The sequence below is a fragment of the Mycetomoellerius zeteki genome, unplaced genomic scaffold, assembly GCF_001594055.1.
Source record: "Mycetomoellerius zeteki isolate Tzet28-1 unplaced genomic scaffold, Tzet1.0 scaffold64, whole genome shotgun sequence".
NCBI lineage: Eukaryota > Metazoa > Arthropoda > Insecta > Hymenoptera > Formicidae > Mycetomoellerius > Mycetomoellerius zeteki.
Genome location: NW_017257654.1, coordinates 1,305,362 through 1,332,715, shown reverse-complemented (window position 1 = coordinate 1,332,715; position 27,354 = coordinate 1,305,362). Strand labels below are relative to the sequence as shown.

The 27,354-nt window shown below is 34.4% G+C and overlaps 1 protein-coding gene across 8 annotated transcripts in view; it reads right to left on the bottom strand.

The window, feature by feature from the left end:
- The window catches only part of Arms (Ankyrin repeat-rich membrane spanning), a 43,099-nt gene that overhangs the window by 7,902 nt on the left and 7,843 nt on the right, over positions 1 to 27,354 (bottom strand). For 2 of the 8 annotated variants that reach the window (XR_001936906.1, XM_018457543.1), the window contains exons 1-16: positions 11,209 to 12,535; positions 6,057 to 6,188; positions 5,661 to 5,759; positions 5,489 to 5,587; positions 4,589 to 4,786; positions 4,414 to 4,512; positions 3,927 to 4,223; positions 3,215 to 3,590; positions 2,924 to 3,088; positions 2,469 to 2,676; positions 1,972 to 2,394; positions 1,676 to 1,898; positions 1,418 to 1,597; positions 865 to 1,324; positions 619 to 784; positions 69 to 528 (exon numbers count right to left, since the gene is read on the bottom strand). Coding sequence is in view for 7 of the 8 variants with exons in the window: in XM_018457543.1 (XP_018313045.1) it covers positions 69 to 528; positions 619 to 784; positions 865 to 1,324; positions 1,418 to 1,597; positions 1,676 to 1,898; positions 1,972 to 2,394; positions 2,469 to 2,676; positions 2,924 to 3,088; positions 3,215 to 3,590; positions 3,927 to 4,223; positions 4,414 to 4,512; positions 4,589 to 4,786; positions 5,489 to 5,587; positions 5,661 to 5,759; positions 6,057 to 6,188; positions 11,209 to 12,480 (4,857 nt within the window). In the remaining variant the exon portion in view is untranslated. Of the gene's footprint in view, positions 1 to 68; positions 529 to 618; positions 785 to 864; positions 1,325 to 1,417; positions 1,598 to 1,675; positions 1,899 to 1,971; positions 2,395 to 2,468; positions 2,677 to 2,923; positions 3,089 to 3,214; positions 3,591 to 3,926; positions 4,224 to 4,413; positions 4,513 to 4,588; positions 4,787 to 5,488; positions 5,588 to 5,660; positions 5,760 to 6,056; positions 6,189 to 11,208; positions 12,536 to 15,541; positions 15,710 to 20,350; positions 20,604 to 22,457; positions 22,785 to 26,291; positions 26,876 to 27,354 lie in introns of those variants that run through there. The other 6 variants (XM_018457549.1, XM_018457547.1, XM_018457545.1 and 3 more) reach the window with 5 other exon arrangements.

Genomic DNA, 27,354 nt, shown 5'->3' with positions numbered 1-27,354 from the left:
AAAAATAAAGCAACAAGTTATATCTTTCCAACAGCAAGAAATATTCGTACAATTAATTTATAACGTACCGGTAACGTAGTCGTTACGGAAAGCGGTTTTGCCATTGGTTCCATGGAAGGCATTTGCACCCAAGCTGGCGGAGCTTGCCATTCGAAGCTTGGCTGATAACCCCACGATGGCGTCGGTGGCACGGATCCCTGCAAACTCGATTGCTTGACAAGTTTCGCATGCCGATTTGTCGACGTGCTTCTTTGTGGAGCCCACTGATCAAACGGAACACCGTGGCCGTGCCAAGTACCACTTTGTTTATGAAATAGATTCGTGTCTTCTTCTATACTTTGTTGTTCCTCCTTTATTTTTTTCTTAATATACGGATCTAGATTAATAGTGAAAGGCAAGAATATTTTCATATCACTAATGAGTAAGCTGGACCGGTGGAAAGTGAGAAAAACATCCAGCTTGCGTTCGTCTCTATCTATCTCGAGAAGTGGTTGCACCTCTTTCAATACCGGAATTTGCGGTCGCACTCTAATAAATATAAAAAATATATGTACATATATAAGCAGTGTAAGATATTATAAAAAATTTTACATGTTACATTATATAAGATTCACGTACTTATCGTAAAGACTTTTGAGTGACATATTATCATCCAGAGTTTCCTCATACAAGTCATAATGAAGAATGAGCCAAGATGTTCTAAATGGCCATTGCTCAGTAATGTTGATCCAACTAGCTAAGTGATACCAGTTGAAGTCAATCTGGAATGCTTTAAGTAATCGTCCTGGAAAAGAAAGATAGATAATGTATATATAAGGTAACGTAAACTCGTATGTTGCAATATTATATGATTTAGTGTATTACCAGTAACATAAACAACATTCATTAATCTCCTCATGCTGCGGGGATTCACATCGCTAAAGTAATCATCAGTGAGCAACATCTTATTGAGATCTTGTGCGCCGCCCAGTCGATTCAAATTGCTGCCAATACTGCTAGCGATCGATTCACTCAATCGCATTTTTCTACTGCCCTTTCTAGGTTGGGGTTTCAATTTTTCGTTGCTGTTCATTATAGCCGATTCCGTGCTAAGTCTTCTACTTGATACCGAATGATGCATAGTGCTGGTCGCGGTATAGTTAACACTCTCCTCAGCCTCTGTCCATGCCGTCTTCTTGTAGTATTGAGCAGTCTGTTGCGCAACCTTGACTTTACGTAAACCGCTATTTTGCAAGTAGAATGGCAAATGCACCATATTTCGCAAGTAATCATGGCCACCGATATTCGATTCCGAGAATAGTCTTCTGCTATTTACTTCTACCGCCTACACGCACAATATCAAATAATTATCATTAAAGTAACGTCTCAAAATTGATATTACGATTTTTTAAACATTTTTATTTTAAAGGTTGCTTACCTTAGATATAATATGTGGATCAATTGCGAGTATTACGACAAAAGGATATCCATTATCGCTAAATAAGGCCTGTATAGCGTCCAAAACGAGTAAAACTTTATCCTGTTCGCAACTATCCAAACCATCCACTATTACAACTAGTCTACTTTGTTGAGCCATAAAACTATCCAAACACTTGACCTATTTAAAATCGTAATTAAAAGCTATATTGTTGCAAGCAAAGTTTTTAATCATTATCTCGATAGATGAGTAATTTACCATTTCTGTCATTAAATTGACTTCGCTTTTTAAAGTCTGAATGAACCCTTCGCTCTTCAAAGTCTCTAATTTTGCTATACTACGTTGAAGGTGTCTCCTCTGTGAAAAAACCAATGCCTGTAGTGTTCTACTCCATGTGTACAAATTTGCTATTATACTGATAGCCAATACCAAGACGATCGATATCATGATAATGTGAGCAGTAACTCGATCTATCGTGGATCTAAACACATGATATAAGATAAGTAACATAAAAGCGAAGAGAGAATACTTATATCCGACATATAATTACTCACTTATTGTTGGAAATATCTATGAGATACACTGTAAGTATCGAAATACCGACGAGCAAGCTGCATAAGCAGAATTCAAATATGACTACGTAAGGCAAGCAGCATAAACGCCTCCATTTCCACGTAGTGGTCGATTTATCCGGTTTTGGCCGAAATGCTCTATATAATCTGGTAGATAGAGAACCGTAGTCATTCTCAATGGAATCGTACAGCGAGCCAACCATCTGCACGACCGCGTTTTCACCGGCAGCAGTCGTACCCACGCGGGTTTGATCTGTGAAGTAAAACTTTATCGGCTGCACTGCTATGCCATCGTGACATTGGCTGCCTGGTGGGTGACAAAAGATCACTTGCAATAGCAATTTTAGAGCGTTCAACTTGGTGGTGAGCTCTACTGTCAGATTATACGGCCAGTACCAATCGTACCTATGATTACAGATCTTCGATAAGGACATTGTATATGAGACAAATAGAACTTCACTCCTTGTTGTTTTCCTTACCTCTTGTTGGCATACCAGACGAGTATCAGAAAAATATAAACGACAACTAGTAAACTTATTCCAGACGATAGACCAATGATCCACGACTGTAAGGCGAGGCCAAGTGTGATACCCACAAGTAGGGATACGTGAGCTGCTACTAAAAAGAGTAAGGAAGAGAATTGGAATACTGGATCGATCCATTGTCGCGCGAAGTTCTTCATTTCCTCTGAAAAATAAGTCGTTAGTACTTTTTTATAAAGTTCAAGTGTATACAGATATACCGAAAAATGCTCCAGAAGTTTAATTTAAATTGCCATAACATAATATTCCATTTAAAATTAAATTTTGAGCTTTTAATATTTAAAAAAAAGATTTTGTACCAAATTCATCAAAAATTATTAGTTCATAGAAAGAATTTCTGTGACATTTTGTAAAATTACTAAATAGCATTGAAACAGCTCATTTGATGATACCTCTTAATTTGTTCAGTAAAAATGATTTCCCAGAACCCCATTTAGCATAAAGACCGACAGTTATTGGTGTAGAAAGCGATGGTTCACTGAGAATGTCTGCCAGTGCACTGCTGTACAAATCGTAACCAAGCATGTTTTCATTGTCCTCATTAGTATTTAAACGCCCTGTAACGTTTATCAAATTTTTTTATAAAATGAATTAAAACATTAAAAGTATGTTTTCCACATATCGTGAATTAAGTTACCAGTAATAATGTGACACGAATAATAGCATACGTCTGATTAACTTACGAGCACCGAATATCTGACCAAGCATCGTTTTGGGATGATTGACATCGATGTTGTAGGGGGTTTCACCTTGTCTATTCGGACGATACAACAACTGGCTATTCTTTGGATTCCTCAGTAGTATCTCGACGATCGCTTTCGATCGCGCGCGCATCGCTATGTGCAGTACAGTGTCACCCTTCTTGTCCGTAGCCGAAACCTTGGCTTTCTTGTCTAAAAGCAATTGCACGATTTCGGCGTTACGCGACCTCACCGCCCGTAGTAAAGGCGTGTCGCCGTCTTTCGTGGCAATCTCCAGGTCTGGGTTAGCGTTTAGTAATAATTTGAGTATCGCTATATTGCCTTTCTCTACTGCTATGTAAGTTGCGGTTTTTTTATCCTAAAATATATACGGACGGGGTCGTTAGTTCGATTGGGACGAATCAAAAGTATCCGCGGAGATGTCATGAACCTAGCTCGAAGTGGCTTAAGGATACCACAAGACCGGATCCGTTACCATAAGATCGTCTCTTATTAAAGTACCCATCATACTTGAATCTAGTGATTACTTTAACAAGTTTCACATATCTTACCATGTGGAACTCGACACGCGTAACAATCCGACTTACCGAAATGATCAATTGGGAACCGCAATGCACGGTGAAAAATATAATTTTTTCCAAGTCGATCTTCGAGGAAGATACGCGGGTATGAGGAAGAATAAGTTGATTCGTACCTTTCCAGCAATGTCGACGTCCGCATATTTTTTCAGCAGTGATTCCACTACGCCTCGATGGCCACCTTTAACCGCGTGGATCAGATTTGTATCACCAGCACGATCCTGAATGTTAACGTAAGCGCCGGCATTTAAAAGGGCATTCGCTATTTCGTGATGACCTTCACGGCAGGCAATCGCTAGGGCGGTACAACCATCTTTGTCTAGAGCGTTAACGTTGGGCTTGTGCTCCAATAGTAGCGATACCACCTCCACATGATTACCGAGGGTTGCCACGACCAGAGCAGTCCATGAATACTACAAAGAAAGTCGTTAAAAGGGCATAAATATCACAAATTATCTTGATATTTAAAATTAGAAAAGTTCTGAAATATTTCTTGTTACATTAAAACGTTTCTATTTACGATAATTTCACCACATCATTTTTCATAAACTTGGAATCCATCACTTTTCCGTACTATTTTTTATTATGGTTTATCGATCTTACCATGCCTGCTGTGTCGACATTGGCCCCAGCTTTAAGAAGATTATCAACGATTTCTATGTTTCCCTTGCGCGATGCCCATATAAGTGCCGTTGTGCCATACTGAAAAAATAATGAGCATGAATATCCCAAGAATAAGGCATTGGTCATCGATCGTAGTACATCCGCTGACGATTACCTTGTCGCCGACATTGACCTTCGTCCCGTGAGCAATGAGATCTTTGACTATATCAGTATAACCCCTGCCAGCGGCCCATACTAATGAGGATATATGAAAATTTCCATGCGCGTTGACGTCAGCTCCGCGCCCCAGCAACATCGTCACCGTCGCCGACTTTCCCTTGTACGTCGCCCACATGAGCGCCGTCCAGCCACCCTGCAATAAAACTCCTTCGATTTTTTATCTACAAAATCGTTAGTTTTTTTAAACAAAGATATTTATATACCCCTCTATGGAAAGCTAAAATATAAATTGGTCGACAAAAAACGTAGATATATAGTGATATTAAATATAGAAGATATTATTAAAAAATATTAATGTGTAATATATTAATATATTAAAAATCTTAATAGAATTATAGGGTGTCTCAAAATTCGTGACTCAAAATACTGTAGCAAGAAAGTTCTTAAAAAATAAGTAAAAAAGTTATTTGTTTTCGAGATAAGGGTTTAAGTATGGCCAATTACAGATTATTCAGACGATTACTTGACAAGCTCAGCGTTGAAGTATGCACTCATTAATACTCACTGTATGCGCGTGTCATGAACAGGTTTAAACGTAGTCTGTAATTAGCATATTAAATCCGTGTATCAAAAATTATTACTGCATAAAATAAAAATTTGTAAATAACTTTTTAAAGAATTAATTTTTAAAGAATTTGCTTGCCATAGTATTTTGAGTTATGAATATTGGAATATCCCTGTTTTAATGGAAATAATTTTAGCAAAATAATTTCGATGAAAAAGAGACGATTAAACTCTTGATATGTATAACGAGAAAAGACAGAATTTTTGAAAATATAATGAGTTTTCATTAATGGCACTATGCCAGGCTAGTAAGTATGCAACTTCTTCTGACCATGTCTCGATGCTCCAAATCGGCGCCGTGTTCGAGCAATTCGAGACAAATTTCGGTGTGGCCTTCCTTCGCTGCACATAGTAACGCCGTCCAATTATCCTAAGAAATTATATACAGAAACGTGAATATACTGGAATTTTTATTTAATATATATAATCAAACGGATGCTAACCGCGTCTTCAGCATTAACGTCCGTTCCATGATTGATGAGTTCTCGGACGAAGTGTATTTTTCCCTTGGTTGCAGCAAGGATGAGGGCGGTACTACCGTTCTATTGTAAAAGAATAATTTGTCAAAGAAAGTTCGACAGTTTAAATACAACAACGAATACAGGAAGAACTTTTCTTCACGTAGCCATGAATTCTTTATTCATGATTTAATTAACCCAGAGACTATCTAGCATAAATTATTCTATTCTATTATTATTTCTCTTTCAAAATTTTCTACCCCATGAGAATGAGACTTTTACCGTCTATTTATATCGATTGCTATTATAATTTGATTATTCTGGAATTTCTGATCGCACACGTTCTTTGAACAGCTTTTCGAGCGATTCACGCTCACTTACCTCATCTCTGTCGTCGATCTGCACTCGCTTATTTTCGAGGAAGCTCTGCAGTCCGACGAGATTATCATCTGAGATATAGCTCGCGAGTGATCGGTAACAAAGCGATACCATCGAGTCAGTCCGATGCAATGTCTGTGGAAAAATCAAGAACGATTGTCGTGAGATTTCGATGCTGTGTCCAATTTTTCCTGCTGTTATTAAAAATCCGTTAGAAAAACTCGAATAAAATTAAGTAAATCCAATCGCTGTTTACAGAAAAAACACATATACTATGCGAAATATATAACAAATTGCACCATTCAATTCCTTTATTCAGAAATATCATAATTGTCGAGTACAAATTTAAAGATATAAAAAATTTTTGGATCTCTCTTTGGATTTATCTAAAATTTCATCTTTTAAATCTCTTCTCATTCAAAACTATTCTGAACTCTGCACATCTATGCCTCTATTTAGTCTAGTTTTCAATAATATATTATGCTTCGATGTAAATGGTGCAGCTGGACCACAACATGTTATAGAAGTAAGCTATATCGAGTTATCAGAATGCGGAGCAAGCACCGAGTTTGAATTGCCGAGGGCAGTCTCGCAAGTATTAATCCAAGCAAATAAATAAAAAAATATACCTCCTAAGATTTTTGAAATTCTGACTCATACTTCTCGATCTCCTTATTAAAGCTCGCGCCTGTAAATAGCATCCAGTCTCAACTTCGAAGTAAAATGAAAGAACGCATTCTCAATTCGATTCTGCATTGAAACAGAGATCGGTATTATCCAACCGAGTTTTTTCTTTGTTCCTGAGCGATATTGGATATATGACGTTTTATTTTAACGGCGACAGCAACGAGTATGCGTGAAAGAATTGCGTGTTATATATTAACTGTAATCGTTTCAATTTAGTTTGCAATTGCACGCGAAGCGTACGTTCTCCATTCGCGACAAAAGATTTAGAAAAACGCTGCTTGCGTTACTCAATCTTGCGGAATGGAATCTGGGTCAGCGATAATGAGCGACACATGTGAATGATAAGGGACTACATATATGTAGCTGCAAATAAAAAATTAGCAATGTTAATTGTAAATTTTAGATGCAAAGCAGAATAAAAAAAAGTAGAATCATTTTTTTCATGCTCGATTTGCGCGAATTAACTTTAGTATTTATTATTCATTGTTTCCTATTATGTTAATTATTTTTAATTGCTATGTTAATTAATTTTCTATTTTTTATAATTGTGTACGTCATTTTTCTCGTTACAATTTTTCGTTTTGTACAAAATAACTGATTCCGTCCACTTTTCTACTTATTATTTGTTCAACACTCATATCATTTCTCATGCCCAATACAAGCTAATTAGTGGCAAAAAAATTTTGTGCGCTCGGACAATACTTACGATAAAATTTGATTAAAATCGAATTTGTTGTAATGCTCTGTGCACCGACTTTTACGTTGCGAAATTTACATACATGTATCAGATGTTATAATATTTTAGATGTTACTACCACAAATGTTAAACATCGAACAGAGATATAATCCTTTAGTAAATATCGTGTATATGTTTCACTTTTTTTAATTAAAAGATTCTGCGGCAATAATTTAATGACATTTCGTCGACGTATATTATCGATCGATAAAATCTACGCGCGTAAATTGACTTGGCATTTACGATATGTAAGAGGATAATGCTGAATACACCCTTTGACGGAATTATACCCTTTGGCGAAAGTCCTGTACTTCCCTCGCGTAACAGCGATAGTAATAGTTAGTAAACTTTGTTACAAATTATATTGGAGTGGAACAAAAGTTCGTAGCGCTATACAAACTTCAAAATTCAAGCAGCTGTAACTTCGTTAAAAATGAAAAAAATTTAAATTAAAAAAGAAAAAAGAGTTTAAAAGTTTAAAATCTCTACTTTCAGAAGGTCATATGTCTTTCGAGTTCCTGTAAATTTGGTAATTTTTATATTTTTTAGAAACATGTATGATATAAATGAAGTAGCGCTACGATCTAATAAATTACACAAATCACATAAACCTGTCAATGTTAAATCCAAGTATTTTTAACAACCTTGATAATAATTCACGTTTTAGATAAATGCTTAATAAATACGAATAAATGCTTAATACAAGAAGACGATCTGTCAGAAATGTAAATCTGGTTTCTGATGCAAAGTCAAAATTCTAAAACGTGCTTCGGCGTCGATTCTCAAATCAGAATTACCCTGAGAGAAAAGTTTCTTTTTTCAATATCTAGAATCGCTTACAGGGATTATATCACCATTCGTCGTTTACTACGGTCCGAACTCTACTGAATAAAAATCCGATGCTGGAGTACAAACGCATACAGGCACACACACGCACACATACACACATAGAGATACATTAGATCAGATCTATTTCATGCGGTTGATTTTGTCACTATATTGAAATATCTGGCAGTCGCATGGCTTAGTATTATACGCATCAAAGCAGATGATATTAATGCGCGCTTTGCGTCGAGATAAAATCAATGTCACTGTGTTAATTTGCGTGTTGATGGATATGGCGCGAGCATTAGCCATCAAATCGATGATACAACCGAGTCGGGCAAGATTCCACTATGTGTGCACGTGGCATTTACCGTTATGTGTCCAAAATTTTCTTTGACACGTGGCACTAATGCGTTTTATTGGTGTAATCCATATCACAGATATTAGTCTACCATCCATATATATAATATATTAGATCTATCTAATTATCTATTAGTCATAATTACAGTTCGTCACTAAGTTAAAGGTACAGTAGTAGTTTTAAAGTCATGAAGGGTTTGTGGTTAAACATTTCTGAAATGTAATTAACTTCAACTAAATTTTGTATGTTTATCTCGAGATTGAAAAGATACTTTTAGGATTTCAGAGTGGCAAAATTAATATATTTCATAGAGATGTAGGGGAAAGATGTAGGTTGTCAAATACATACCACTCTTAACCTATTTTTTATTGTATTTTCCATTTGGCACTGTTTTATATGCAAATGAACATTAGAAATTGTAGCTTGAGGTTTTGAGCTTATCATTACATGTTTAACTTTCTACCAATAAAAGATTTATAACAAATTAATTCGTTATAAATCTTTTTATAATATGCTGCAAAAGGTAACCGGTCAGCTAAATCGTACCTATAGGTATTTTTTATCGTATTTTCTTTGAAAGTATTGAATTTATGAATGAAAACAATTAAAAATATAAGATTAATAAAAGAAGTCATTAATTAATACCTAATAATTAATTGATACCTAATTTTAATAATTTATTGAAGAAAATTAAATATTTTATATACTATTTACTATTTACTATTTACTATAGTGGTTTAATTGTGTTTAGTCCGGAAATATTTCGGTGCACAGTTCGTTAGACTACAATTGTGGTATATATGTCAAGTACATATATATCATATTTAGTGATTCAAGATTGAATTATTTAAAGCATTTTTTAAGATCTAGCTTCGACCGTACAGGGCTCTTATTTATCGGTTGTGTCTCTCACATACGCGGTCTGAAAAATGATATTATCAAATATTTTATAATTTTTAAATAACAATAAAAAAACAAATTACACTAAAAAAAATTTGCTTAAATATATTTTTGTACTTGATATTTACATTGATATCAATTATTAGTTTTATTGTTGTCAGCCTCATCTTTTGATGGTACGATTTAAGAAACTTGATGAATTTTGTAAAAATATCGATTTACTCTTTACAATGATTGCAAATATGTATATACAGTGAATGTAAAATATTCTACAATAAATCTTCTTTTATAAAAATACAAAAATTTATAATAAAATTGGATGATCGCATTGTTATCAGCTGCATAAGTTGATTAAAAATTAATATCAGACCTGATTTTTTAAAACGCCGCTAATATCTATGAAACAAGATGTAGGCTATTATATTTTTGTCTATATTACTCATTTCTCATATATTTTGTATTATTGTTACTAAATATTCCCTATATTAATTAATAATATAAAATATTGATGAGGTACGATTTAGGTGACTAATACGCATTCGGCACTCTCCCCTATGTAATCGTTTTTTAATTGTAGTAATCTTTTTGTAATATTTCGTAAAATTATTTAATTCCTATTAATATGACGTAAGACAATAGACAATTCAATCATTGTCTAAGATAATTATTAAATTATCTAATAATTATCTAACTATTAGACGGCCATGACATTCAATTCCTACTTTTGCTGATTAGTTATAAATACAACAAGTCCGATAAGATAAAAGTTCGAGTTATGTCGACAACGGAAGCGTTGACGTTCTTCGCCAGCCTGCAATTGCAACAATTAGCATTCTATTATTTGTAACGAGAGCGTTGTCATCGTTTCAGCTCGATTCGATCTTAAACAGACGTGTCAATGTAAAGCGCAAATTATTTTAACCAGAGCATGTGCTAGTATACGAATTAATCAAATCTAATGTTATAGAGTCACTTACGTCAATGTCTAGCCAATCTGATACGTAATATTATCGTCGTACTTGGGTTCATGCTCGACAAAGTAATGACAAAAAATTTTAATTTTTCTAATTTGTTCGATTTATTAACGTAATTTGGTTATTTCACGCCCATTCTTTTAATAAACATTGAAGTTCATTGCTAAAGACTGTTATTATAATTACTTAAAGAATTCAGGCTAAAAATAAATCCACTATTTGTACGATCTCTTTTAACTCCGTGCCAGACTCAAATAGAAAACTCTTAAGTATGACGTCATATTTAGAGTAAGGGTCTCTTTCAATCCCGATTAACGCTAATCGATGGTTAACTCAATCACCACGATTGCCAACGTGAGAACTAAACACAGAAGAGGAAGAGAGAGGAGACGTTCTGATACATTAAACTGCTGTTGGCATTTCTGCGAGTTGATCGTCGATTAATTTAATCAGAAGTTGGTGAAAGAGGCCCTAAGTTTTACGAATCATAAATCTACATAATCTACATTAGTTTCTAAATATTATTTGTTAATATTTTATATTATATTAGCTTCTTCCAAATCAGAAACGTCTTACTTGATTGAAAAGATAGCCAAACTTTTTAATGGGTGTTAATGAAAAAAGAAGTTAACTAAAATGGCGAAACGACGTGCATCCTGACTCTACACTAACCGCCTGTGAATGCCTTCGGATGGCGAAGTTAAACTTGCGGCCGATACCATCGGTGGCTGGTGCTGTAAAGGTGATGGTGGGTACGTGAATGTGCGAGAACACATGATGGTGATGATGATGATGATTGTGCAAGTGATGATGGTAGTCCTCGTCATTCCAGGTCGCGGGATGCGACTCGGGTATGTGAAGACGAAGAAACGACCTTAATCCGCGACGCGTTCTACCAATGGAAAAGTCATCACTGATGGTGGTGGAGGTGGTTGATAGATTCGATAATGTGGCACTTCGCTGCAGATTGTAGTCTCCATTCGGTAAGAGAGAATTCGGCACACCGGGAATAGCTCCGAGCAAGCTGGGAGCCAGACTCGAACAGATAGCTGCGTTTGCTATGCTGGACTTCCGGATTGGGTTCACGCTGGTGCCAGCTAGGATATCCTCATAGGTCGGCGACTTCTGGCTGGTCTCCGTAGCAGGGTTTAGCAAGGTGCGATTCAAATCAGAGCTCGTCATCGGCAACGTTAATCTGCGAGCACCGCTGGATTTCTCGTCGAAACTGTCTCGAATAATGGCTATCAGTGGTTGCGGTACTGTATTATGTACTTTCTTGACATCCGAGCGCTCTTTCGTACTTGTCGATCGTTCTGATAATGTTGAGAAACGAAAGTGTTCGCTAGGTCCCGAAGGAACCTTTAAGAAATCGGGCGTCAATTGAGATTGCTTCGATTTAGCCGTAGTAGTTGATGTCGTAGGAGTGCGCATTGGGTGGTCCCCGATTGATGAAGGTTGAAACCTCGCAGATGACTCCTTCGTAATGACATCTTCGTGTTTGAGCAAAGGAAAGACAACGTCGGAATCTGTTATCGGCACTGCCAGTCTTCGTGTTTCGACTTTCGAAATCACATCATTGTTCGTATTGTATTCTTCTTTTGTGTTACGACGATCTGATATTGCGTACTCGTCTACGTTGTTTGGCGACGAGCTGGAGCTTTCGAACGATTGTAAGCATTTACAGATGCGATCTCCTACATATAAAGTGGAGGTCGCAAGTTCAAGGCTAGGTGCGATCAATTTTGAAGAAATCTCCGCGTTTGTGACGCTGGTCTTTCTTTCGACTTTTGTCGAATCGTCATCAGAGATTATTTGTGAAACACTTTCTTCCGATTCTTTTGTTAGCGCAGCTTTGTCTTTCTTCTCATCATCGTCGTCTTCATCGAAACTATTACGGAAAAACGCCGCCGCAATTCTAATACGCTCGTCTTTGGCCTTCCGCATGGCATTCTCTTTGAACTGTCTATTTAGCACGAAAATCGGAAACGGCTTTTATATGCTGTGAGTAAACTATGCACACACGTAGAATTACCGAATTTTAACATTTAAATAAATTTTTTATTATGTGAAAATGATTTCTTCATAAATATGACGAGAAACAATGCAACTCGACTTTACAACAATCAAATGTTTCTTAAAGAAAAAATCTACTATTTGAGAATAATACGATGTATCAATTTAATGCAAATAAGTATATTAATATATTTTTAAATATATTAATATTTCACATAATTATATAAATACACTCGAACAAAATTATCGCAACATAAATTTGTACCAAAATTTTATAGCATAATTCAAGTATAACTTCAAGTAAGCGTAACTCCGTGAAAAATGGACGTATTTAAAAGTTTTTTTTTCATTCTCAAGGACACACTGAAAACAAAAATGTTTAATTTTAAGATATTAAAATGTTTTATTCTTGACTCCATTTTTTAAACATTTAAAGATGTTTTAGTTTTAAACTTTTTAAATAGACAAAACACTACGTGTTTTACTAAGTAGTGTTTTGTCTATTGAAAAAGTTTAAAACTAAAACATTTTTAAGTGTTTCAAAAATAGGGACAAGAATAAAACATATTTTTTTTACAGTGCAAACTCCGTACTTTAAGAAAATTTTCATAAATTTTAAAGGAAGAGTTACATCTCAAAAAAAAATTGCATACTTTGACACACTCTGTGAGATGAAATGAATTCTTTTCACAAATGTCATTGTAAAGTACGGACTTCTTTTTGCGAATTAAAAAAAATCAAGATTTTTGTGTTGCGGAGATATGGTGTATAAAAATTATCTATGTATTTTTGTTCAATTACCGTCAATATTAGCATTATCCAATAGCGCGTGGGTGGCATTTACACTTTAAAATCTGGTATTCCCGCCTCGTTTTCGAATGATTTCTTACAAATACTCACGCATATTGATGTAAGCTCTAATTGTGGTTTGAGGTATTTTCTACCATTCGATGTAGTGCTGCTTTGGAAAAACCGCCAACGAATCTTCAGGAATTAGAAGCAGCACTACACTGAATATGATGGGAAATACATCAAGCCACAATTAGAACTTGCATTAATATGCATGAGCATTTGCAAAAAATTATTTGAAAAGAAGAGCGAGAATATCAGATTTTAAAGTGTAAATGCCTCCAACACACACACACACACGCACGCACGCACGCACGCACACACACACAATGAGCAAAATCCAATCAGCAACCTCGGGTAATGCTAATGTTGGAGGTAATTGAACAAAAATGCATAGATATATAATTTTGATAAGCTGTATCTCCACAACAAAAAAATCGTACAAATCTTGATTTTTTTTTAAATTTGCAAGAAAAACTTTACGATGACTATAACATTTCCGAAAAAAATTCATTTCCCCACAGAGAGTGTGAAACTATGCAATTTTTTGGAGATGTAACTCTTTCTTACTTTAGAAAAAATGGCAGACGGAAATAAGGATAAATTTAAAATTTATGAAAATCTTCTTAAGGAGGTTCTCGCGTTTGATGAAAAATAAGACAAGTCTATAATATACATGTAATGCAAAAGTTAATAATATCAATAATATCTAGAAAAAATTTCATTGACTTTTACCGTACCATTTTGAAGATATTTAATTTTAAATTTCTAGAATTTTACATTACAAGTTGAAGGTACATATAACCTTATTCTGTAGTTATTCTCTTTTAAATTGAGACACTTGCGTATAAGACAGCAATTTAAAAATCTTAATAATTATAAAGTAAACACTTAAGTTTGTTCTCGTACAGTTTCATTTAAACTGACTGTACAGTTTACAAGAAATTTATATTCTTCAATAGAAAAAGCTAGAATAGGAAATATCCTCAAATGGACGATGCGTATACATCAAATGAGCATCTTACAACTTTTATTTTGTCATTTTGAAAATATTTAGTAACATATAAAATTAACGATAATTATGTATAATGGCATAAGATATTATTAGTACCTTTTTATTCCATTATTTTAATTATTTTACATATTATTGTGAATAAACTGTCTATTGACTAGGAAGTAGCGCAAGAACCTCCTTAAAGTACTGACTTTGCCTTTGAGAATGAAAAAAAAAACTTTTAAATACGTCCATTTTTCACAGAGTTACGCTTACTTGAAGTTATGCAAAGTTTTGATATAAATTTATGTTGCGATAATTTTGTTGACGAGTGTATATGAGTTTAAAATGATTGCGTCTTTTAAAAAAAATTTAACAGATATACAATTTATCGTTTTTTAGAACGCAGTGTAATTTAATAAACAATTTAATTGTGATAGATTAGACAGGTGTATGATTCACATAATAATTTATAATTTTCTTAAAAAACACAATTAAAAGCGCAATGTATTAATATGAGAAAAAATTGTGAATGTAAGTCTCACTACTTAAGATAATTACACGCTTCTTAAAGAGCTAAAACCTGTTTTAAGATACAGTCGTAGCTTTTCTTACTAAATTATCATACGATCAAAGAACTAAAAACAATTAAAAAAGTAAGACAACCTTAAATAGTAATTTAAAATTGTACACACTCTCGAAAATGTCAAATAATTAAAAGAGCGAGCTAAAGAGAGTGAAGCGCTGTAAGTATTGCGCAAATTTGTATGTGTAAATTTTCAATTTATTTAAATTGATGATCATCAAATTAAATAAATTGAAGATTTACACATACAAATTTGTGCAATACTTACAGCGTTTCATTCTCATTAGTCAGTTCTTTACTTTTAATTTTTTGACAATTGATTGAACATTGAAATTAGTATAATCAAACATGTACAAGCATAAATTCAAGACTGGATAAGTGTACGCAATCAAATATAGATTACGATTAAATATATTATTTTGCTATCCCCCACAGCATCGAAAGACCCAACTCACCACTACACCGGTTTCAATCTTTGCCACTGTGAATAGAGTTAAATCCCTCCCCGAGGAACCGCGATCGTAAGATTATTTTGAATCATCGGTATACCGTGAAAAACGGACCCTCGACAGAGTGGTGAGTCGCAGCATTTTTTCCAAATTTCGCGTGGTCATCTGGCGGATCGGGTCTCACTGATTGGCGGCCAACGCCTTCACGACTTCTCGCGCGACTTCTTCCTCGTCGTTAAGAGACAATTGTAGAATGTCGACTCAGAACTGTGACCGAGCGAGACACCGACGACGCCAGCAAATCGCTCGAGAACAACATTCAGCGGATACACATCACGCGACATTTATATATCGCGGTGGAATCTCTTTAACTTCGTGTACATACACACAGTCTGAATCGCGTAACGGCGCGTGCTGTGTGTCGTCAGGGTCGTAAGCTTTTTGCTTTGGAAATTTTCTTTTCACGCGGCTGTTTTAATTCAATGTTTAGATTTATGAACTGTTATTATAAACAAAATGTATGTAATTAATTTTGTAACAAACGAAAAAATATTTTTAAAAACAATGCAATATGTTGAGATAATTTTCAAGTCGTATAATATTGATTTGATTGTGACGGAAAGTCTTCTAAAAGTATTTCATGTACAAGATACATAAAAACAAAATTTGCAAGTATTTTTTCATGATTTAAATAGCTCTACTTTACGTAAAAATTAGAGCAAACTTGTTAGGAATGTTTCGCTATATCTAACGCACAGTGAGAATCAAACTGCAAATTCTTGACTTTCAATACTATAAAAATTGAAAAAAATGTGCTTTGCTTGTATGAAAAACCGTTCATATTTTACATAGAAAATAAATGCCGCGTAAAGTATATCGTTATAGAATTCATGTAAAATTGTTCGGAACTGAATTCCGTTCTTGATAAGAGAGAGAGAGGGGGGAGAGAGAGAAATATATCTATATATATATATATTTCGAGATAATAGCGAGAGAAATACGGCATGTCAATGACGTCACTAATTCGTGATAACGTTCTACATATGCGGCACCGACATAATTACATCGTAATCTTCCGCGGTTAATCCTCACGGTTGCACATTGTGGATTTGGTGCGACGGTGCGGTTTGATTAAGCAATTTGTAAGCTATGATAAGCGAGCGACGATAAAATTGCGAATTTTATTTTCACTTAAGTTCACCAGCGTATTTATCTCTCCTTATAGTTACAAGTTCAACTGGAACAATTGTTTTATCAAGAGAACATACGTAATTGAATTACTCTCGCAAACTCTCGCATGATAAACATATTCTGTAAGTAAGCGAATTAATCGAACTTTTTTTAGCGTAAGACACGTGTGTGATATAGGTTCTCGGATATTGGAAGTTGCGTAATCGCTCTATCGTTCGTGAGAAACTGATCAAACGACTAACGGAAGCGTAATCGGAGAAATGAGAATTTGATACGATTGCCACGTGCATGGCGAACAATAAATCAATAATTAATTATACGTGGGCGAGAAATCACGATGTATCACAAAACATAGAGTTAAACATTTAAAACAATTGAACGTATGTGTTTTAAAAAAATAATCATATATATCATAAAAATTCAAATTAGAAACACAATTTTACAGATTTTTTAATTTTCTAACATTCGATTTAATTTTTCTGATGCATTTAATTTTGACTATTTTTTGTTATCACTTTTTAATAAAATGCATTTATTTTTAATAATAAATATTATGTGTGTCTTAAAAAGATAGTAATAATGCAAATAAATCCGCGGATTTAAAAAATCAGTTAGAATACAAAAAAATAATAAAATGAGAGGATCGACTCCAAATTATTTGCCAAAAAATATTTCGCTTTAAATGCGGTTGTTTTTAAAGGCACTTGCCACGGTTAGTTCTCGCTTTAATCCCGGCCAATTAAAGTTCTCTTGGTAAACTAATTAATTGTGTACACGGAACTTTATTGCGCTTCATAAAACGAAATGACACGATGCCGTTCAGCAGAATAGTGTCACCATTGCCGCATCGATGCGCAGCAAAGCGAGACCGAGTTAATAACGTTATCATTTCTTGCGGGATCATTCAATGATAAGCTACGCTTTCGCCAAATTAAATTTCGGCCACTTGATTAAACGACGCTAAAGAGAAAAAAATTAATTGATTTCAACGGGTGAGTTGCAATCGATTTTCGCTTTGGAATGATATTCTGGAAAACAAACTCAATCGAGGGAAGTATCGTTACGAAAGTTCTCTATTTAAAGTTTACTCTAACGCAATCGAAAGGTTCGGTACAGCAACACTACTTCAACTCACTTCAGTTCAAGAGAACTCTCGAAAGATTAATTGTTTTTATAGTTAACAACAGCTTTCTCAAGTATTTTAAAAGATTAAGGCCCGGTTGTTCCACCTTTTGGTAAATTTTACTTATTGGGTAAGTAGCAAGATTGCCAGATTTACCTAACAGGTAAAATTTATCAAAAGGTGGAACAATCGGCCCTAAGACTATTGTTGCATTGAACGCTTTAATTGAATTTAAAACATATATCGTTACATTTCGGATTTCGTGCCATAAATCTTTTACTCGAAGTGCTACACTGAAAAAAAAGATTGGCTGCTGCAGCAAATTAGATGGTAAAATATGGCATAGCATTTTTAATTGGTTGCAGCAATCAATTTTTGGTTGTGTTAGTCTATCGAAATCCTATACTGACATTGCAGATAGGCTAACGCAATCAAAAATTGGCTGCTGCAGCCAATTAAAAATACTATGCCATATTTTATCATGTAATTTGTTGCAGCAGCCAATCTTTTTTTCAGTGTAACTAAATAAAATGCTGATTAGCAAAGATTCAACATTTGGACATTGAAAAGTCAACTGAAAAGAAGTCACGTTTCCATATGACGAACAATGAACGTGATAAGCAACGAAGAATAATCGTAAAATTTAATACTTTGCGAAATGGACGACCTATGCCGCGATAATCATAAAATTCATGTGATTGATACTTGTAGAAAATATTGCGTTGTAATAAAAATGCTGTTAATATATAATTATATATTTTCGGATACTTGAAATTGTGAACATTACTCTTTTACGGCAGTCGAAACATTACACACTCACACACACACACACACACACACGCACGCACGCACGCACGCACGCACGCACGCACGCACGCATGCACGCACACAAATCTGCAATGTTTAGAATAAAAATATCTGATATAATTTTATTGTCACCTTCATGGTTTTATCTTTTTATTGCAGGTGCAGGTTGATATTATTAATAGCTTTTGTATGAAGATGCCTATAGTATCCGTTTATATTATAACGTTTCTGTCCCTATCATCGACACGTCATTACACCTCATGTAAAAGGTAAGCAGACTGACAGATGTTATTGAAAACCGATCAAGTGTTAATAATTATATGAAAAAGATTATGTATATAATGATCTTCCTATCATGTTATGTAATTTATTCATTTGCATAACCAATTCATGTGACATTGTTTTAAATCCACAAAAACTTCTGTATAATAAACATGTACATATGATATTATTTCGTAAAAAATCCTACTCCACTGGATTTTAATAAATTCAAACTGCAGTAAAAAAATAAATTCCAATTATTCTAGAATTATTCAAATCAATAATTAGAAGAGTAACATCGTGCATGTAGTATAAATCCATCAATTGCTCTCGATTTGACAAACAATTAAATTAATTTTGTCGCATATGTATAGCTTACATGCGATAAAATATTCATATTTTCAAATAAAACATACATATCGCGTTTTGTTGTTTTTTAATAACGATTCTAACATTTTTTGTTACTGAATTATCGCGAATTAAATAAAAGGATTTTAATTGCTCATAATTTTGTTAAAAATCATTGTATCGCAATTCAAAAAATAAATTCTTAAAGCTGAAACTTTGCTCTATCGAATGGTATAATTGCCAAATTTTTTAAGACGATAAAAAAACATGTAGACATTATACAAATAAAGTAATTATTATACATTTTTGCTTCGACGATTAATTAATATTTTGAATCACAAACTTCTAAGAATTACTTTTGTGGCTCGCTAAAAAGGATTTTTGCTGTTGGAGAAATATCCGTCTTCACAGTACATATAATTTTGACAACTCGCAGTTTCAACATCTGCATGATTTACTTCGAGTGCGAAAACATTGAGTTAAAATATCTAATGCTATTTATTCCAGGCCGACCAACGGTATAAACATCAACGAGGTAAATATCGACGAAAATAGAATTCGTCGTTCGAAGCGGATTCCGTAAATTCCGCCAATTCGTACGATTCATCTGCGTATGATTTGTTTATTTTGAAAATCTATCTGGTGGATGCGATGTTCTCATTATTGTCTGAGACACTGAGTCTGCCACGGACTGTCATCATTGTCAGACCGTAACAGACGTCTCTCGACACCACTTGTTATCCACGTCATTTATCACAAGAGCTATCCCGATTAAATCTTGGCACGCTCGTTGTAGTACAGAATGAAAGAGTTTCATTCATAAAGTTCCGCTTAAATGTTTCCGGAAATTGTGACATTCACTCAAATGTTTACGGAAGTCTAAGAGAAAGCTGTGTTTTGCAAAACTTTGCATTTCCGTATACAAAGCACGATTGGATTAAGAAAAATAAAAATATCTAAATATAAACTTGAATTATTACGAGAAGTGACTTTTTTAATACATAAAGATATGAAAATTGATTATCTCGATAAATAAATAGCTATTAGGTCACTTTCGCAATTATTAGAGAAGACGATACATATTATCCTCTTCATATTATTTTGCATTCGATAGTAAAAGATAAAAAGACCAAAAAAGCAGATATTACTGTTGCATGAGATGCCAAACGCATACAAATCGCTGCATCGTCTACCTGTTTGCTCCGGCTCCAAAATGATTGAATGGCTTGTTGGCAAGTCGAGGAAAGTGATCCGTAAGTTCTGCCAGATCTTTGCGGCGATAGCAAGGTTGAAAAGGATGCATTTCGCCAGTTATTTAACAGATTCGTTCTTTCGTTCGTATATTCCATAGAACGGAGATCGGTGTCAAATTCACTTTAATTAATCGCGTATAATTACGAATAATGAGAAATATTCACGAGCGTTGCAGTGCGACTAACTAGTATTTTTTACACGAGCTGCATCCCGTTTATGCACGATGAATTCATTCCCATTAGCCGCGCTTTTGTTCCTTCACTAATTTTAATCGTTTCTCTTCTTTTGCCTGCAGTACACGGTCATGTTTTCGTCCAATCCATCGCAAGTGCTAAAAAGCAGCTGAAGAGAATGGACTAATTTTTCTAATTAGAGGCACACGTGACGTGTGAATACGAAACGTTTTGAACTGATTCGTCACACTTGTTGAATGTAAAATGATCATTTTGTCCACAAGATACCGTTTCGTCACACGAGTTGGCCTGTCCGACTTGTTTATGCGATCCTTTTTCTCTCGGCAAATAGAAACGACTCGAATCAGGTATGCGCTAAAAACGTTCAATGTATGTCATCCTCGATTATCCACGCTGGTACATTTCGCTGGCTAAATTTCTGGGATATTATGTGCACAAAGAGACGCGTCACACTGAAATCCGATCCTTCGAGGGCAACATCGGCGTGTTATTAGACGCACTGTGTCGCAACGAAATGAAAAACCATATCGGCTTGCAAGAACAAGACATCGGAACGTCACGACATGCAGCACGAGATAATTCCTCTGAGATATTATCCCTCCTTAGAATTAACTATTATCTATAAGCGCGAGCTCGTTTGATTACACAAAAAACACGTACAGTCAGATAGACGAAATATCTAAACGGAAATATTTGGATTAAATCGCTTTGTTCTAAAGGACCGCACATTTCTGTCGAATTCGTCGTCACCCATTGTGAACACACTTCTGTTCTGCATTCTACAGCCTAATACGAAATTCGGTCGATGATATAACTTTCAATCGCGGTGTCCACGTAACGTCTTCGGGAAGACTCGTCAGCAGACTCGGGAATCGTCCAAAAGTCTCGAAAAACTTCATTTGCGTCGCAGATAAGAGCTCGTCTTGTTTCTACGTGTCTACGTCAATCTTCCTCGCTCACTGCCGCATCCTATCTGCGGAGAACACTCTTCGCGAGAGTCACGGGGAATAAAGTGTGGAAGAGCTTTCTCGTTTTCCCTCTCACACGCGGGGATTTCTCTTGACACGGATGGATCATTGTCCGCGACGGTCATTAATCATTGCACGCGAATAAAATTATCACTTGCGTATATGGATCACTCGGAAATCTCGAATAACAAACCGGAGCAATCGAGGAAGTACTAATTATAGCGATCGAAAAATATCTCGGTTGATGACGGCAAGAAGTTTCGCAATTTCGCGTAAAATTAACGCAAAATAAAAGGATCTGGAGACACGGTAGTGTCTCGGCGCTAAGCCATAAAACACCGCCAGCGATGAACCACTGTCGAGAAAGATACGAGATTTAAGGCGAACATACAACCGATGTACAACCGATTATCAATATCTCGAAGCCGCGATAAGGCGCGGCCATTTGTTGAGATATATTTTATCTTCAGATAGACGATAACAGTAAAGAAGATAATTGAAACGTAAAATTACGTTAATGGTCTTAGAAGGGGCATAAATCTTGGAGAAACGTTAATAAGAAAGTATGTTTTTGAAAAAGTGAGGAAATAAAGCTTGAACGATTTTTTCGATCTTATATTAATAATTTTTAAAACATTTTGATAATTTTCAAAAAATTGTATATTTATATACTAATCCTTAGGAAGCAATAAAATGCTAATTTCTGTCCTTACATTAAAATATTGTGATTGTATCTAATAATTTAAAAAAAATGATAAAACGTAATTTTTAAGATTAAAAAAATTTTTTTATATGCATTGCCAGCAATGACGATGGTTTCGAATTATGTGATCTTTCGAAATGACAAGACAAAGATTAGACTCGCATTTTGTAATAGCTCCTACCTTATAATAACTACCGAATATCAATATTGTGGCCAAAAATATTTTTGGCAAGGTATCATCAGTGACGGGACGTGAGTGCTTCGTGATTCATGGCGCCACAATAATGAAATATCACAACTGATTTCGCGCACTATTCGCAATCGAACGATAGATTTATTGGCCTGTGTAATCACAAGCGAAACTTTCTAATCAACTATTCTTCTTATCAAGCATCTCGTAATGCCGAAGGCTGCCAACGAATGGCGCTCGAAATCACGAAACGGTATCATTCCTTAGTCTCCGATATTCGCCGATCTATATATACTGTTAGATATCAAAGGAGCAATGATAGTACAATCCTTTGAGTTAAAAAAATTTTATAGAGTTACTCACAATCTTAAAAATTTAAACATTTTATTTTTTTTAACTTCCATGTGTACCTACCCAAATCAATCTATTTCTGTAGTTAGTTTCAAAGTAAACACGTCTATATTATTATAACATATATACTAATTGTAAATAAATAATAAACTAAATTTGAATTAAATTTAATACATTTTCTTAAGCTCAATTGTTTTTCTGTTTTAGTTAAATTAACAATTATTAAGTAGGAGCAACCTATAAAAATGATTATAAATAAATTCAAATTTGGTATAATTTGAACTGTAAATTTTAAATAGCGTTTTTGACAGAACTTATGAAAGTGAGTGAATAATAATTATCATGACTCAAAACTTATAAATACATAAACAATGCTTTCTAATCATATTAATTAATTAATAGCATTAACTTTTATTAATTACGTTTTCCTTTAACGAGATACGCAGCTGCGTAATAAATGTTTAAAATTTGAAATAACAAAAAAAAGAGAGATTGGCGGTGAATATTGTAAGATATAAGTAATAATTTATAAGAAAATTCTGTTTTTCTACACACTTCTTTCTCATTTCAAAGGAAAACTGAAAATTGAACAAAGGAAAAATTTTCCTTTCTAAAGAAAAAAGAAAATTTAATTTAAAAAGTCTATATAGAAATTAAAAGAATATTGAAATAAATACTGCATTACTTCAAAAAACAATTTTAGAATATTACAGAGAATCATTAATTCTAAAAACATTATTTCTCTGTACAACATAAATGCTGAATCTACAATTAGAAAGAAAATTAAACGTCATTCATTAATAAAGTTGCCATCGTAGTGACGTACATTTCACATTTATCAAAATAATAATTAGCCACAATTACACTGAAATGCGACGCAGGTGGAATATTTTGAGATGCAAGTCGCGCCACGACTAATTCTAATTAACTAGAAAATAATTTTTAATTAGAGTAAAGTCGCTCACGCAATGTCTGTCGTCTGAACCGGATATCCTGAATCAAGAACCATGGCCTATTTTGGCGACAAGCGTCTAACATCTGAACGATGATAATGAGAGCTTTGGCAAGCCTCTAGCATCGTCATAAGGAACGGAGGAGACTCATTAATCAGTGTCGCACCCAAAACTCGCGGCGTGTATTGGCAATCTCGAGAGTAAACCGAAAATAAACCTGCGGCTACCTAACTGCAAAGAGGAAACTTTGCAAAACCAACGCACCATGCAAAAGGTGCATGTGCAAATGCTCAAAATAATGTGACGCGATATTATTTTGACTAATTATGTTTTTTTTTTAGAAAACTTGATTCTGTGTGCATAATTAATACTGAAAAAAAAGTAAGAAAGTACACAGCAAGTGTACAAAGAGCAATTATTTTTCTCTATTTTCCAAAACTCATCTAAAGCAAGAGTCTCTAAAACACCCACATTTACTATAGCATACAATGTAATATTTATAGTTAACGCTTAAAATTGTCTCGAGGAATTTAATCCTGGCCGTGTGCAAATTACACTTTGCGTACATTCGCGGCAGTCTTTGTCACGCCACTTTCTGATTTATGGTGAAAGCGCAGAGTATAACGCAGCGGTCGTCAGTCTTGACGGAAGGACGCTGTTAAGATTTATGCACAATGAATAACAGATAAATAATCAATTGATATATGCACGGAAAGAAATAGTTTTGCAGAAGTATTTAAAAAATTTAGGTGGCTACAGATATGAACATTTTGTGGAACTAAAATAATTTTATAGGGGCAGCTCAAATTAGTCGCTAAAAAAATTGTCAAAACTTTTTGCAGCATTACTCATCATGATTTCCTACTAATAATTATTTTGACGATCCAATAAGATTATTTTCAGATTTGTATTTAGCTAAATTTTTAGATACTTCAGCAAAATCATTCTTTCTGTAGTTTCCAATAAGTTGAAATTTTATCGCTTGTTTTATTCTTTGTTAATACACATAATTTCTCATAGATTGAAATTTTATCGTTTGTGTTATTCTCTGTTTCTATTGCCTGTATTTTTCGTTGTGAATAAGGCTTTAGGTGACAGAACCGTATGTTTCGCATTGCTGAAAATGCGCTGCCAAAACGAAAGAACCCTACGTGATTCTATGCGATAATATGAATGACATAGTTTAACCCATTCAACGACAGAAAATAGAGAATGGGTCACTCGGAAAATATGTGAAACAACGCATGACGTGTTCTGTTGACGAGAGACACACGGCCAGACCGTGCAATTTATCTCGGTACACTCAAAAAGATGATCTTGCAGTTATAGCGAAAATTATCTAAGTACGAAAAATAACTAAAATAGATAAATTTCTAGCAAGTACTGCGATATTGTTATATAATATGTATTGCATCTAATCATATAGATGACAAAGATAGAATTTAGATTTGTGCTATAATTCTATGCGTATGATACATAATTTTCTATTAGATACAAAAAACAGCTATAATTCTAGCTGAAGCAGCAAAATTTTTTTTTGCGTGTAAGTAACAACAATACTTTTAGCAAACACGCGAGAACACGCGATAATTGAATTCTTCGAAGTAGAAAAGTCGCTTTGTTTCTTTATGCTTCTGTAATTATACTTCTGAGGTCTGTTTTCTGTGGTTGAACTAGTGTACACTTTTGGAACTTAAAGTGAGATAGATGTATGTTTGAGATTTATCGAAAGCGAGAAAGAGAGTTCTAGTGCAGTCTAGTTCAGGAGTTCTAGTGTAGGAACAGAAAACAGACCACCGATATGCACGTAAGTTCCTGCATGTTATATTACGGAAGTCACATTATCAATAAGATTCGCGAAAGAGTTTATCACCTGTCGTGTCTACACAGAAAGAACGGTTTTGCTGAAGCATCTAAAAATTTTTAGTTAGATACAAATCTGAATTTTATTGGACATTAAAATAATTAAGGATATTCAAATTGGTTGCTAGAATGTTGAAACTTTTTACAGCATTATCGTAATGTTTGAACTGAATTATTTTGATGGTCCTACAAAATTATTTTCAGATTTGTATTTAGCTAAATTTTTAGATACTTGAGCCGTTCTTTCCATGTACGCGTTCAAGAAGTGTAGAAGAAAAAATTTTAAGTTGCATTTAGAAAATTTTCTAATTGAAAATAATGTCATCATAATATGAATAAATCAGAAGATTCTGATCATATCAATCAGAATTCTGATTATTTCAACTAAAATTATAATTCTGATTTATTCATTTTCGATTAGAATTTCAATTAACGTAACTAGATGCTTTTTCCAATGTATGTACATACAAGTTACTGCAATACTTCGTATATATTTACATTAGACATTTAACATATATTTTAAAAATAAATGTACAATTACACCAAATTTTTAAAATGATGGATACAATTCTCGTTACGTGACAACAATCTCTAACAAGATATTTATGAGAAACGAGCATTAATAATAATAGCATGATACTTCTCCAAACAAAGTTACCTCATGTAACCGATGCTCCAGACGATGTACGATGTTTTGAGGCCGTCCTTTCAACAGAGAAAATTGATTTCTGCGACATTCTCCTGTCCCAGTAACGTGCTTGTAGGTCTTGTCACTGAGCACTCTGCTCTTCGTTCGCAAATGCGACATTTCGAGGACGATAGTTTCTCGACAAACGATTTAGATCGTTTAACGTAAAAGATTCATTTATCACTTACTGTTATTTTAAATTTTTACACTTTTTATTCGCGTTGCAAATAAACCTCGATTTTGAAATTTTCGTTGGCGGTAGGAGCCATTCCCATGATATGTATTCGCAACGTGGCACCGTTTCAGGTTTGTCACACTTCAAATAATAACGTTGCACCAGACGCGTTCATTTCAGTTAGCTCATAATTGTTTGATTAATAGATAGCACGTTCGATGGAGCGGAATTTAGTGTAAAATCGCGTCGCAATGGCTATGCCGTGCCAAGCGCGGTTCTTGGAATATCACTGTGCACTCGCAAGAACGCAGGACTAATCATTCGTTGCATTCGTTTCCTTGACTCTCTTCTCGGTAATCTCAAGACTACAAAGATGTCTTGAAGCGTAGTACGTGATATTGTTCGTTGTGCATGACTGTCGCATTTACGGAAAATTACACACACGGAAAAAATGATTTTGTTAAAGTATCTAAAAATTTAGCGTGATAATTTTGTTGAACCATTAAAATAATTATGTAGAACGATCAAGATAGTTGTTAGAATGTCAAAATTTTTTGCAACATTGCTCTTTATGCTTGAGCGTTCTACATAATTATTTTGATGGACCAACAAAATTATTTTCAGATCTGTATCTACACTGAAAAAAAAGATTGGCTGCTGCAGCAAATTAGATGGTAAAATATGGCATAGCATTTTTAATTGGTTGCAGCAGTCAATTTTTGGTTGTGTTAGTCTATCGAAATCCTATATCAGCCAATCTTTTTTTCAGTGTAGTTTAAATACTTTAGCAAAACCATTCTTTCCGCAAATATCAATCGCGTAAAGCTATAACTGGTACACTGAAAAAAAGATTGGCTG